General features: G+C 42.9%; 1 protein-coding gene across 3 annotated transcripts in view; it reads right to left on the reverse strand.

Annotated features, from left to right (window-relative positions):
- Positions 1-14,951, reverse strand: part of cdk14 (cyclin-dependent kinase 14) — a 172,321-nt gene that overhangs the window by 103,770 nt on the left and 53,600 nt on the right. For all 3 annotated transcript variants that reach the window (XM_024261087.2, XM_024261090.2, XM_024261089.1), the window contains 5 exons: positions 12,851-13,096; positions 11,107-11,201; positions 7,568-7,647; positions 7,394-7,488; positions 1,632-1,694 (listed from right to left, as the gene is read on the reverse strand). In XM_024261087.2, the coding sequence (XP_024116855.1) occupies positions 1,632-1,694; positions 7,394-7,488; positions 7,568-7,647; positions 11,107-11,201; positions 12,851-13,096 (579 nt within the window). The remainder of the gene's footprint in view (positions 1-1,631; positions 1,695-7,393; positions 7,489-7,567; positions 7,648-11,106; positions 11,202-12,850; positions 13,097-14,951) is intronic.

The raw sequence follows: 14,951 nt of genomic DNA on the forward strand, positions 1-14,951 counted from the left end.
GTTGTGTTAGTGAGTTTACTGTATTCTCATCTCTTCTGTCCGTTTAGATAAAAAAAACATGATCGCATTTGTCAATCGTGGTATTTTAGTTTAAAAAATTGGCTATAGTTTGAAAATTGAATGGGTTTTCTTAAGCGCCTTGGCGTAACTTCCTGCCTGATTTGATGTGGATCACCCGCGGCGAGCCGGGCGTGGAGGACCGCGGTGCTTCACGTCTGGTGTGAACTGCACCAACGGTCAGGGATGTCAAACTCAGTCCCACAGGAGCTTAGAAATGTAACTTTTTAACATTACTATGAATAAAAACAGACTGGAATATTACTCTAGAATTAATCATCTTAAATCCTAAATAACTTTTAATAGTTTAAACTCCATAAAAAAATATTTTGCTGAAATTATACAAATTAGAAATAAACTAAACGTTAAAAGAAAAAAAAACACTCAAATGTCTTGACTTTTACGTCATTTTATATGAACGATTACACTAATAAATAACCCAATCAAATCGTTGTGTTTTCTTTGTGTTTTGTTGTCTGGCTGTTTTACTCTGTTTTGTTCTTAGTTATTTTTTCCGGTTGTGTTTATTTCTTTCTACACCGTGAGTTAGAGAGAGGATGAAGACAGCCCTGTGATGTCAAACGCTGAGTGTTCCAAACACAAATCCATAGATCATTAGAACTGATGTCTCAGCCTCCATCATCGTAGTGCTGCTTCAGTATGTTGCCAGTACAAGAAAACATTGAGCTGTTAATAGCAATAAAATTAAATGATCTGGAGGGCCAGATATAATTATCCCGAGGGCCGCATCTGGCCCCCGGGCCTCAACTTTAACACACGTGCCGCAGGTTAACAAGGGCGCCAAAAGAAAGCGGCATCTGTTCCGTGCTTCTTTGCAGCACTCCTGCGTGTGTTGTGAACCAGGCGTAAAACACACACACACACACACACACACACACACACTTCAGCATGTCTGCAGTCACATCAGAGGAAAAAAGCAAAGGAAGGAATCTCCTCGCCGCCACTGTAACACCAATTATCCGTGTGTGTCCAGCCATGGCTGCTGTTTGCAACACAACCACAAGACTCACATGGAATCCTGAAAAACAACGAGCTCATGTGTGGATCTTACAGTGTCTCTGATGGCAGGTGGACAGTCCCCCTCACAAAAGGACCAGCAGATCGATCTGTTCAGTTTTTATGAGTGTAAGTCAGCCTGCTCACAAACACATCTGCTTTAGACTGATGCAGAGGAGAGGAGAGCTGAGGAAGAGCATTTCAGGTCAGCATGAACCACTGCTGGGAGCGAATGACGAATCCTGCTGGAATCACAGTTTCTCTTCCAAACCCAGCATCAACCTCCTCCAAAATCTTCCACCAATCACACATAGTAGCTGCAGAGCAGATGGAGAGTGATATGTGAGAAACTGTCGTCTGAGGTTCTTGAGAGGGAACCAGCCTGCAGGAGGAGCACTTCCATCCTAACAGGACCTTTATTTTGAAGGACTGTTTTCTCCAAACATGAGTATTGTATAAACCAGAACATGAATCTCTCTGGTTGGATCCATCTGCTCCCTCCACTCAGCCTTCACCGCCGCCATTTTCACATTTACATACTTTGTCTGTGAGCGTACCTTGACGTTGTCTGGATGAAGCCCCCCCGGGTGTTTGTCCATGTACTGACACAAGTCTGTGTGCTGCAAACAAGAAGAAAAGTGGTGGAGAATTACTGTGAAGCTCTTTCAGCACACATCAGAGACAGCTTTGATTCACTCGACATGCTGCAACATCCAGACGGCAAGGAGCGGTTCCTCTGATTCTGTGTCCTCCCCCCATGATGCAAGGCCCAGAAACGGGGATTATGTTCGCCTGACGCCCTCGCCATCAGGGGAGCTGCGTTTGACAGGCGTGGGGGTGACGGCGCTCATCCTGTGAGCGGCGGCTGCGGCTCAGCGTTCACGCTGATGTTTACAATCTCCTGCTGCCGGCCACACCAGCGGAGCTGCTGAATAATTCACAGAGACGCGGACGCCTGTTCGCCGTCCTCTCCGTTCTGCATCCATTTCCTGCCTTTTCATTTCCATCGCTGTCTCCATAATAGATGCAGTCATTCTGGGCTGTCAGTTTTGGGGCTCCTCTCTGTTTCACCCTGTCAGTCATGCTGAGTGCTGACAGAAAACAGCCGAGAGGACGACTGCTGCTCCAAATGGATGAAACCGTCGAACGCAGATGTGAATCCAGCAGAGTCACCTGCTAATCTTCTTTGGGTTCAGGAACTTCAATAAGAAAAGAAACATTTCTAGTATTTTTGTCCCCTCCCATCACCCTTACATTCACATTTCCTTCAGAGGCTCAATCACTGATACCTGCAGCCTTCCAGCCAGGATTCTCACTGTCCTTGGTCTCATAAAACGCAGCTGAGTCAGCAGTTTGGCAGATCTTATCTGACTCAGCACATCAAGATCACTGAATTTAAATGTGACCAGCAGAGACTGCTGCTGGTTAGAGGATTGAAGATGAAAATGGACACAGAGCAGTGTCATCTAGGTGTGACGACAACGGTTAGAAAACCTCTGCTAGGTTTGCTGCACCATGGAGAAAAGGAGCAGAAAGACCCTCCTGAGATCAACGCATGGGTCTTAAAGGAGCCATGCCATGAAAAAACAACGTTTTGATCTTTTAGGTGTATTCTACTGTTCATTCCTCTCTATAAAGAACCACAAAGTGGCATTTTATCCGTTCACACATTTCTGAGTTCTCAAAACCTGTGCTCCCGTACCCACAAAAACGAGCAGGTCCTCACGATCTGATGTCACAGAGTGGGACCGCCTCTTTCAGGAAGAGTCTGCTCTGACAGCTCCGCCCCCAGTCCAACACCAACACTTCATTTCTCCACTGAGCTAGAGGTGATCAGTAAAAAACTTTCCTTTTAGATGAACAATACCGTTTATCTTCCAGTTGTGTCCTGTCGAGTGGGCACAGTTGTGGAGATGCTGAGTGTATTTGTGTTGTGAACCAGTGTCTACTGAAGGCAGATATATGGTATGTACATCCATCTTAGAAAATGTTTTATTATTTTGGTGGGAGAAACGAAGACAGAGGCTCTATGACATGGATGCTCAAGTCGTGGCTGCAGAAGCCGCTGTGTTTAGTCCAGAGCCCTTATCCGTTTCCCATTGGTTCTCTATGACGTTCCAAAACTCTACGGCTGTCATATACTTGCAGCTTCCAGATGGCGCTGTTAGCACTTTCTCTGCCTGCAGCTAGGGATGAAACAACCCTCAAGTGACTAGGCTTTTTTGTGTCAGAAATTCCCAAGAGCCTTCATGGTCACTCTGATGCTTTTAGCACCTTTTTCAGCTAGCTAAGATGGAGGAACAACGGCAAAACGGACAGTCTAAAGAGCAGCTCAACTTCATTTTCTCCTTTCATTTCATGACATCCAAAAAAAGTATTGTATTTAGCCCACGGACCGGGATCCCATTTAGAGTTTTGCCTTTTGAGCCAAAAAGTTTGGAAGCCCCTACTCTAGGATGATGTCATGAAATGGGTGGCACCCACACCAGCAGCAGGCGGAGCTTCAGGAATCGAGTTGTTTTACTTTCGGGTAGAAAAAAATAACTAATATCTCATACATAATTTGTTCTTTAGTGTTTCAAAGGTAATATGGTTTACTCTGAAAGGCTTAAGAAAATCATGGCACGGCCCCTTCAACACACAACCAGGCTGCCAGGACAATCCGCTTAAGGTTTCATTACATCTGCAGCTGCTTCTCTCTCTCTTTACTAGATTTTTGTCAAACAAACTTCCCTTGTTTTGCAGTTACATGTAGGATTACGTTCACTGTGACAGGCGTTGGCTCTGGTCTCATCTGCACCTCTCTGGGTTCCTCTGATGGCATCCTGGTTTAGCAGGTGTAGCTGCAGGCTCTCCTTCATGCATCAGTCAGAGATCCATCAGAACAAACCACTTCTGTCTTCTATCCTAGTGTGACTGAGAACAGTTTCTTAAATGAGCTACTGATGATTTTTAAAGGTGGTTTTCAGTTCTTGTTTTTTTTACTAAGAGGTCTGTGTGTGAAAGCAAACCAAGTCTTCCCCTGGCTTGTCCCGGACAGGAAGCAGGCTGAGGAAGCGGGCGGACTGCAGACGGAGCTTTGTTTCTAAAGCTGGCGTGGATTTCAGCATAAATCCCTGTACATGCACAAATGTGTGCAGATGCAGGAACACATTCAGATGTCTAGAACTATGATGTCCCACAGGTGTCTCTCTGCAGTCAGCTTATCAACCCACAGAAGATTCATGTTAGTGAGAAGTGAAAATGAAAACCTTCATTAGCAGCTTTGGTCAGGAAACAGACGGAGGAGGATTCAGTGGAGAGAGGAGGAGGCCTGCCTGCTAACAGGGACCAGGACGAGGTTTGTTAGAGAGCCTCTGCTCTCTACCAGAACATTTGCCAAAGATTTTATTGTTTATCTGCAGAAATAAAACCGATAGCTCTGTATTTTAACTGTGTATCATGTCACAGAAAAACATGTAATAGATTACTGCTCATCTGCTGGCAGACGGTCACTCCTTCAGGTTTATCACTCTGAGCCTTTTAGCTCATTGATTACAATCATTAATGCTGAATTACAGCATATTTGCTATAAATATGTCAATATTCATTCCTGTTCTATGAAAGCATTAACACACTGAGTGGGGATGTAACGATTCAGTAAAGCCACGATTTCGATTTTTTCCTATTTTTTTTCTCAACACAATGAGATAAAGGTATTTTAAGGCCAAGTCCGTTTTCTTTTTGCCCCTTACATCAAACTGTCTGTTTTCCTGTTTCTCATACTTGGTTCATATTGTGCTCCATCTGTAACGGACCGCTCTGACCATTCAGGTGAAGCTAGCAAATACAAAAAGACAAAGGACTAAACAGAGTTAATAAAAAAGAGCAGGACTCCCAGGAAGAAGTTGGAAGGGAAACAGTCATGAAGCTGTGTCGTCATCATGACTGTTGTCACAGTAGATTGGTCAAAGTTGGATGAAAATGTAACGTTGCTGGGTAAGTTAAGCAGATCTCGGCTTTGCTTTAATTTGCGTTTATATCTGCAATCATAACATCATGAAATCCTGGAGGGACTGACTTATGTGAAACTTTTAAATCTTAAGGAGCTGCAAGAATTTACCAGGAGGGAGACGCAGATGAAAAACACACAGCCAGTCTGCTATACACGCACACACGCACACACCCACACACACAAACACACAGGCACGCACAAACTCACTGTGAGCCTGCATGAAAAACTGTCATCTGCTCTGCATTTCTAAATGTAGCCACAGGCTGTGAGAAACCCATTTTTACATGTTCTTTATGGATGAACGTGCTGAATCGTTTTTATACCAGTTCTCAAAGAATGGTTACATCCTTAAAGGCCTCGTGAAGTGAAAATTGTGATTTTTCTTAAACTGCAATAAAACATTAGTATTTATGTCACAAATGAACCCCGTATAATTATTTTGTCACCCGCGGCCCCGTGCACTCTCTTCAAGCGTTCAAAGATAGCGCGGTCGCTCAGATTTTGGGCAGCCACCGATAAGTAGGTCATAGGTCGTGTGACGTCAGTACAGGAACATACAGCTAGATCCGCTAGTGTTGTGATGACTTTCTGGGCATGGAATTACTTAACATAATAGAATTTGGACTGCCGTGGATTTGGGGATTCGAACGGGATAATGGTGAATAGGAGTGTGGTATTTGGGTGCAGTAATGTGCCGAAGAAGGGGGTCTCCCTTCATGAATTTCCCGTTTCAATAAAGGAGAGGGGCGCTCCCCGGTCAGGGGGAGGCTTTGAGCCCTCCCCGGCCCTCCGGAGGAGGAACGCGGGGGGGGTACGGGCACCTGGCTGGCGCGCGCCGGACGGCCAGGGTGAGGCCGCCGTGCCGCGCTGAGGGGGGATTTGCGGTTCCGAGGCCCCGGGACGGGCATGGGGGGCGCCGTGGGTTCGCCGGACGGTTGTCCGGCGCCGGCAGCCGAGCCCGCACGAAGGGTTTTTACTCCCTCCCGGGGCCTGCGTCCCGTGCGGAGGCCACCCCCGCCGGCCGTCTGGAAAGAGGACCCGCGCGGGGGTTGGTTGTGCGCGGGCGAGGGAGGCCAAGAGGGCAGCGGGGGAGCAAGCCCACCCGTCGCCGCAGCAGCAGCAGACCCGGGCAGGGGGGCTCCGTCCGCCTCGGCCCTGGGGGAGGACGACAAAGGACGCTCCGCGGCAGCGGCGGCGCCTTTCCTTTTCCGGTAATGATCCTTCCGCAGGTTCACCAACAGAAACCTTGTTAGGACTTTTACTTCCTCTAAATAGTCAAGTTTGATCGTCTTCTTGGCGCCATCTCTGTATGAGCTTTAACTATCGTCATCCGAAGCCCCTGTATCCTCAGATGAGGAAACCTCCGGTTCAAACTGGTAGGGCTGTACACCCTCCGAACCCTGTGTCGTTAAAATTCCCGTGTTTGATGAAGGGTCATCACCTTCATCCAAAGAAATATCCGCTAAATCGTGGTCTACGTCGCTTCTCAAACCGTCCGCCATTGTTGTTTACACTCTGGGATCCCTGAAGTGACGTCACGCGCAACCCCCGCCCATCACCACCTATCGCCCATATTTAAAGCTGTGCACGACCATAAAATGATCAATAAAATCGTTCATTTTAAGTGAATATTTTTATCGGATTCATTTTCCAAGTTCCATTGACTTTCTAAATTAAAAAAAAAATGTTGCCACTGCACGAGGCCTTTAACACTGAGTGGTGCTGAGAGTGAACTCATCAGAGCACAAATGTGTGTTCACTCCTGCATGTGTGCGTCATGTTTGAGATGAAGCGTAACCTCGTTTGTGACACCGAATCCCTCCCCCTCTGCTGTGGGAAACACACAGCTCCTCCCTCGCCCTTTACAACATGAATAGGTTCATCTTTTACCTCAGAGTGTGTTTTCCTCCAAACTGGTGTTTGTAGTTTTGCATACGCACATTCCCACCTGGGTTACACAGCTGTGTGGAGCCCCTCAGTAATGATTGCCTGAAAGCCTGTAAACACAGCCAGACCTCCGTGTTTTCTTTAGGGGTCTTGGAGAGTCAGTGGTTGTTCATGAGTTGGTTTTGGAGAGTGTTTCTGATTGTATTTGTGTTCAGCAGACAGATCAGCCTGAGGCATGAACAGTGGAAAAAGTCTTCCAGTGGCCCTCAGCTGAGACGATCCTGAGCTCTCCTGTTTCTGCGGGCGTCATATAAAACATTTAAACTGAAGAAACGCATGAGGGTTGACCCCTGTCTCCTCCTTAAACTGTGGCTGCGTTCACTTTTGCTGTAACTGCAGCCCTCATCCGTGCACGTGTCAGGCAGAGTGTCGACTCACCACATACTCGAAGACCAGCGTCAGGGTTTCCTTGGTGTGGATGATGTCATGGAGGAGCACGATGTTGGCATGCTTCAGGCCTTTCAGCAGAGATGCTGAGCAGAGAAAGGACAGAGGAGGAGCTGAAGATGAAAAGACAAATGTTGGTGTGTGCTTTCCTTTCTGGACATGTACCTTCCCGTATGGCTGTGAAGGGCGTTCCTTCCTCCTCCTGCAAACGGATCACCTTCAGAGCCACGAGCTTTCCATTCACCCTGTCAACAACAACAACAAACAGCTGGTTAAATGAGAGATAAATAATTCCTCTGAAGCAGTGGAGGACAGTTTGTCAGTAAAAAGCAATTGAGCTGCAGTGAAGTGAGACCCTGCTACGAGGCCACGGCATTACAATGAACTGAAACTCACTAATCACAGCTGCTGTAGAGAGAAAAGCACGATCACATTATCACTGCAGGGGACTTCAGTGTCTTTACAGTGTCTGAACTCTTCATTATCTAAAATGAATGAGGAAAAGCTGGGAGAAAAGCATACAGCCATGAAGGGTTCTGCTGGGTGAAACCATCCGTCCTCAGTCAGTCTAATAACCTCCATAAACAGGTTGTTTACTTCAGGCCTGAACTGTTCTCCTTTTTATTTATCCATTCATCCAAAACCAAATGTAATACTCTCTGCTCACCACGAAGAGGAACACCACACAACAGGGCACACTGACTGTAACTGTGTAACTGCATTCACAGTAACTCGTTTGGAACACGCTACATGTTAGCCACAATAGAAAAATTAGCCACATAAGTGTTCTCACAATACCTATGGCTCCCAACATGGTTTGTAACACATAAAAACTGACTGATTCCACTAAAACAAACATCACTGTGACCATGTTAACTCACAACCTTGTTGACAACAAGCAAAAAATAAAGTGTCTGACACCACTACATGTTAGCATGTTCACAGTAAGATTCATTACAGGAAGTAACTATGGAGACCCATCATCACCACTATTTATAAAGCTGAAGGGATTAAAACTCATAGATTTGGTAGATCATTTCATTTTAAAATGAATGTACAGAGTACATCACAATAGTCTCCCATACAGACCCGTCTTACAGTGACGTCAGACAAAATGGAAACAGGGCCGAAAATGCTAATAGTGACTTTCGGTGTTTGAATTTAGAACAGCAAAGCTGACAGCTGAACGCTGGTGAACACAATTTGACATAAGAAATGAAATGTAATCCTACCAATTTCAACAGAAAAATGAACAATATTTATTTCATGAATGTCCAGCTGGACTGTATTTTCATTTCCTGTCTTAGAACGTTCACAAGTCTAAATAAAAATTTAAATAATCCTTCAATATTGGAGGTTCTATTGAGCAGATATTATTCTAACTGGTTCTATTTTGCTTGATGTTATTCACACGTGTTTTTAGTGCGATCAGCACAAAAACTGAGAGAAATTCATGCTGTTCACAATAATTATGAGCAGGCAAGATGCAGATTGCTGCAGAGAGAAATAATCCACGACTGGTTTGATATCATCCAGAGGATTTTGGGGAAGCAGCTGTGGAGCATTCTGCAGGAGGAATACTGACATTTGTTCTAAAACCAATACAACCAGGGAGAATATTTACAAAATTAATATTGTACACATTTCTATGACAATTCTTTAGGTTACCTTTTATCATTTATGTAAAAGTGCTTCAAACAGCGTTCAGCTGTCAGCTTTGTCATTCTAAACACATAAACCAGAAGTCACTTTGCATACTCGCAGTTTTGTGTGACGTCACGTTAAAAGGGTCTATAACATACAAAAAAGTTTGAAAAAAGACAGAGCAATTATAACCTAAAAGGACAAGAGATTTTTAAAAATAACAAACTCAGAACAAAAATGTAGGAAAAAAGTGTTTCAGAGTAAGGGATCAGATTATGGAATAATCTGAAAGAATCAATAAAAGAGTAGAATTCAATAAATAATTTAAAAAAACAATGAAAGAACAAACACCCAGTCATTATAAACTATATGACCTATAGGGATATTGGGAACAGGTTATATAAAAAACCTTCTGAGGCATTTGATGTATTTCTTTTCTGTATCACAGAGATATTTGGTTAAAATTAGAGCTGTCAGGCGATTACATTTTTTAATCACGATTAATCGCAAATTTATCGCAAATTAATACGTGGCTTTTTTTTTAGGAAAAAAATGTGTGGTTCGTGGAATTTAGCAGTTCTAAATTAATTATGAAAACAAGAATGGCAAAATTAATAGTTTTCATCAGAAATACTTTATTTTGTAACATTGTATTGAGATAAACTTTCTTAACAATAAAAGGCTGTAACATGAAATGCCTAACAAAAGTCCAAGTGAAGGGCATTTTAAATTCAAAACTTCAATCAACGTTCAGTAAAATAAAATAAAAAACATCAAAAATAACATTTCCATAACACTTTCATGTTCATTTTTTGTCAGGACCAAATATTTTCCTCCTCTGCTGAACTACAGTCATAAATGAAATAGAGATTTATCATTTCCAATGAACTTTTGTTTTTTAAAACATTAAAGACTGAGAAAAGCGGGATACACTGTGGATAGTTTGACAGTCTGTTACTGCCGCCGCGTTCTCTGGCTGCAGCTCGATGCAGCGACGTGTCCAGCGGAGCTCACGCCATGAATATGCCGGCAGACAGACTGCTATGCTGGGGCTGGATCACGCTTAAACGCGATTAATGCGTCAAAAAAATTGTCGCCGTCAAGCACGTGTCAGATTAACGCGTTTTTAACGCGACAAATCTGACAGCCCTAGTTAAAATCGTTTTATTTAGTGACATGGGGCAGAGATAATATGTTGTCTTCTTTCTGTCCCCTTTCATTTTCACCAAAGTCAAGAATATTCTATTTAATTGTTGTGTAGGGCTGCTACGATTAGTCGACTAATCGACTATCGAAATAGTCCACAACTAATTTAATAGTCGATTAGTCGTTACTTTATATTACATGGAGTCAGAATGTAGTAAAATTGAAAGTTATGATGGGATTCTGCTAGCTTTTGGACTATTTTGGCATTTATTAAGGTGTTTTTAGGCTACCTTGAAGTTTAGCTAATGTTTTAGCAGCATGCTAGCTATTTAAGATAATATAGGCTTTTTTTTGTTTTTTAGGCTATTTTGGAGTTTGCTAATATTTCATTTACATGCTAGCTGTTTTGGCTAACCAAGGGTTTTTTTTTAGGCTAATTTGGCATTTAGCTAATATTTTAGCTGACTATCAGCTTCAGCATTTTTAGATTTCGATTTCAGCATCTTCAGCAGCCTAATTCAGCTTACAACATTCACATGTGAATATATCTAGTTTTTAGTCAGTTTAAAGCTAATAATGGTTAAGATGTGTGTTTTACATCCACTTTATGCATGACCCAATTAGTCGACTAATCAGAAAAAAATTATCGCTGATTAGTCGATTACCAAAGAATTGTTTGTGGCAGCTCTATTGCTGTGTGCTATGAAAATAAAATTAAAAAAAATAAAATTAACACCAATGCAACATTTTGACTAAAAATCACTTCAAAATCAGTGAGCACAACCAGAATGAATCCATATAAAGAGCTCCAGATTATAAGCCATGCAGCTGTTGTTCTTTTCTTAAATCAGGCTTTCACAGTGTGACTTAAAATCCAGTAAAAAGAGAGTGACCAGCGTACACCATCAACTTACTTGCTCTTTCCTTTGTAAACTGTGGCGTAGGACCCTTCTCCCAGTTTCTCCAGCTTTTCATAGGAATCCGCTTTTCCAAATTTTGGGCTTGTAGGCTAAAGAAAAAAAGAAATCAAGATGTATGCATCAAAAACAAGTTCAATACAAAACAGTAAATAACTCTGAGGGATTGAATTGTGTAGCTCTGCAGGTGTAATATCTGTTTGGAGGAAGCTCTCCTAATGTAGTCCAGAGCTCCTAATCCTTCAGCGTCAGACATGAACGCACGCCGCTCACAGGAAACTGGAATCCGGTTCACACTCTAATGCAATAGACAGGAGCTGCACGTGCACCGGTCAGAGAACCAGCTCTCCATCCAAGAGTCTCTCCCTTTTTCTTGTTGGACTCAAGTTGTGATTTCTTCGCCTACACAGCTCTCCTCACCTGTTTCTGTTGAGTTTCCATGTCAGATTCCTGATTTATTGCAGAAATGATCACCATTGCAGCTCACAATAACCCTAAATTTATCTTTAACAACCTGATCTTTACATCTTCAATAATCTATCCATTGCTCAAGCCAGTTCATCCCTTGTTAGGGTCATGAAGTTGCTAGAGCCACTTAAGATTTGAATGCTTCTCCAGACAGTTTTTGCATTTGCAGTTGAGGCAAGCTACTGGATCAGTGGATCAGTCCAGAACTGACTATTCTGGCTATGGAGTAGATTATCAGTGTTATTTTCCTTCAAGCAAAGGGCAGCCGTAGAGATATAAGAGGTTTTGGACAGAGTCATCCTTTCACCATTACTGATGCTGTTTCGTTTTCTCCTCATTTGTAGAACGACTGCTTGGAATTTTGTTAGTTGGTCTGTTACTGAACATAAAAGGTTTCCGGGGATTTCCTGAAGAGTATGCAGTTGATTTGGATGCAATTCCCACAGGTTCACTTCAGATTCAAAAACATATGCCATACATTCATTATACTGCTGAAATTAATCTGTTTTTTATGGGAGACATGTAAATTACAAGGCAAAGATAAACCAATAAATATATCTGAAATCAAATATTCTGTTCAGTTTCTTCAGCTGCAAAGTTTTTTGGTATTTAACCATGGAGCGCTTAAACTGGGAAAAAGCAAACACCACTATCAATAAAAACTGTTTTCATGATGAATTAATATAAAATATTACATCAAATGTATCCAGTTAAATATATATTGAGATTTAAAATGACCAGATTTGTTTCTTGTGCTTTTCACAATAATACACTCAGTGAAATTTGCACAACAGCTGATTTGTAAATATCTTCAGTCATTTACAGATGCATAGTTTATTGTTTATTTCTTATATTTTGTATTAATATTCAGCTACTATGCTCTTTTAGTCATCCTGTAAATATCCTTTATCTTCTTTTTAGATTTTCATCTTATTTTTTATTAACCTTCTTTTTATGGCATTCAGAGTGAGCTGCAAAGTAAGAACTTCATTGTACAGGAAACTAGTTTTCTTACTGTGCAGATGACAAACTCTTGAATCCTGGAGTCCTTACACTCAAGTACAGAGACCATTTTTATTTGATTCTTTCACTGTAGATGTTGGTGTGATGTTGAAGACTTTATAATAACAAAACTGAATGTTAACAGAAGAATTAATATTTTGATGTTGTCTGTTGCGTCTCACATACACAGACCAGACTCATGCTAAAGCTACCAGAACTAGCAAACATCTGAGAGACGTCTGACAGACCGAGGCAGACGTTTTCCACCTACCGAGCTGGGGCTTGAGTGGCGACGCAGTTTAGGAGACTCTTTGCTGCTGGCTGAACTCTTGGAGGTGATGCAGGCGTTGTTCTCAGAGTGGACCCGTTTCACTTGGCTGGCGGGCTTCTCGAATGGGTCAAAGCCGCTCTGCGTGCGCTGAACTCTCACCTTCTTGTCCTCAGGGATGGTGTCCAGGGGCTTGATGACTGAGTCCGTTCCCTGGCAGCCGCGTGTGGACATCTTTGTGACACATATCTACCAATGAAGGGAGACATGGAGGAAATACATGAAAAGAAATCCATCTGGGATATTCAGCACAATATTCTCATCTCTTGTTAAGGAGGTTCTCCATCCCTACACAGACTTACCACCAGAATGAGAAACTTTCTATTTCACCCACTGTTTTCTGATCAAAACTGCTTCAGCTTGAGTGGCCTTCAGAACGCACATGCATGCTGCTGTTCCATACTGTCCGTGCTCTCTGAGTTCATACCAGCACTCCCATAACACGGCAAAGACAATCTACCACAACCTTTATCATGCTGCCACTCTATTTTCCTCTTACCTGTGACTCCTCCGCCGTCTATATCGGACACAGGAAAGACGTGCGGTGTTTTGCCACAGCTCCCATCAGATTAAATATTTAGGCAGGGCCTCTTTTGCAGGGAGAACTTCTTGGCTACTCTGATAAACAGAAGGCATCTTCTTACAGCTCCGCAGCTTACTCTCAAACATGGGCCAGGTTTCACTGAACAATGAAGCTTGTAGCAAAACACTGATTCTTCTCTGTCACTGTCATGTGGTCGGCTGGCAGCCGGAGAAAAGGAGACCCAGCTTTCATGAAGACGCCGACTGAAATTGTTGTGATTGTAACTTTTTTATGACAGGTTTACAAACTTTGAAAGAACAGGTCTATCATCTAACCTCACCAGCATCAGGATACAAAAGCTTTTGTGGTTTTAAACTGTTATTTGTGTCTTATGGACACATACAGACACAAACATTCAGAAACATACAAACTACAAACTGTGCCTTTTGATTTACCTGAGCATTAGAGATCAGCACAAAAGCTTCCGACTCATGTCGAGAACTCAGATGGAGTCTGTGGACTGAGGCATGAGCAGAAACATGCTGCTTTGACCGTGACTCTGGTAGAGAATATTCACTGTTGTCTACTGAAACTGCTCATGCTCACACAAACAAACACTCATTTAGGGTGTATCACACCACAGCGCATGAATACTGGATGAGCAGGGACAGAGATAAAATGGCGTGTTCAACAAGCCTGTTGTTCCAGGAACCCCAACTCAGGGAACCACCTGAGTGGTAAAAAGGGGCAGGTTAAAAATTGAGCAGGGACACTGCTGAGCTGCTTTACTGTGTCTCTGTCAGGGACAGAAGAACACAAAGGTGATGTCTCCTACAGCATTTATGACCGAGCTTCCAAATGTCTTCAAACATGCAGGTTCCTCACTTTCCCTCACATTATGACATGTTATAATGGTTCCAAAACAAACCATCAATGAACTGCTCCTGCAGGGAAACACCAGCAGGTCTGAGGCTGCAGGCAGCTGCTCTAGTGTCTTTGTACTGATGCTCTCTTTAAACCTGCAGAACGCTTTAAAAGCCCGCAGCTTAGGCTGCACACATAAAGTGACCTCCTGTTAGATAGAAATTTTAACAAAGATCTAGCTTGCCTCTTTAGCAAGGGGTCAAAACGGCTTCTGTTCAGTTGGTTAAAGGTCAGAGTTCAAATGCTTGAAGAGGCTTTTTAAATCATTTTCTACGACAATTAAAGTGAACCAACCGGTAAATGACCCATCATCAGCTTTAGCTGCAGTAGTTGATGGTGCAGACCAACACTGGATGAAAAGATGAACTGCTATAAGAGCACAAGCATGATTATCATAAAGACTAACAGAGTTCTCCAACATTCCTGTGATGTAAGCTTCAGTAGAGCTGTAGAAGGAAGTAGAACCTCCAGTCAGTCCAAAAACCCAAAGCTGTATCCCACCTTCATTTAAACCAGGGGTCTCAAACTCAAATCAGCCGGGGGCCGCTGGTGGCAGAATCTAAGTGAGGCCGGGCCGCATCAAGATTTTCACAAGAA

Source organism: Oryzias melastigma, linkage group LG10, assembly GCF_002922805.2.
Source record: "Oryzias melastigma strain HK-1 linkage group LG10, ASM292280v2, whole genome shotgun sequence".
Lineage (NCBI taxonomy): Eukaryota > Metazoa > Chordata > Actinopteri > Beloniformes > Adrianichthyidae > Oryzias > Oryzias melastigma.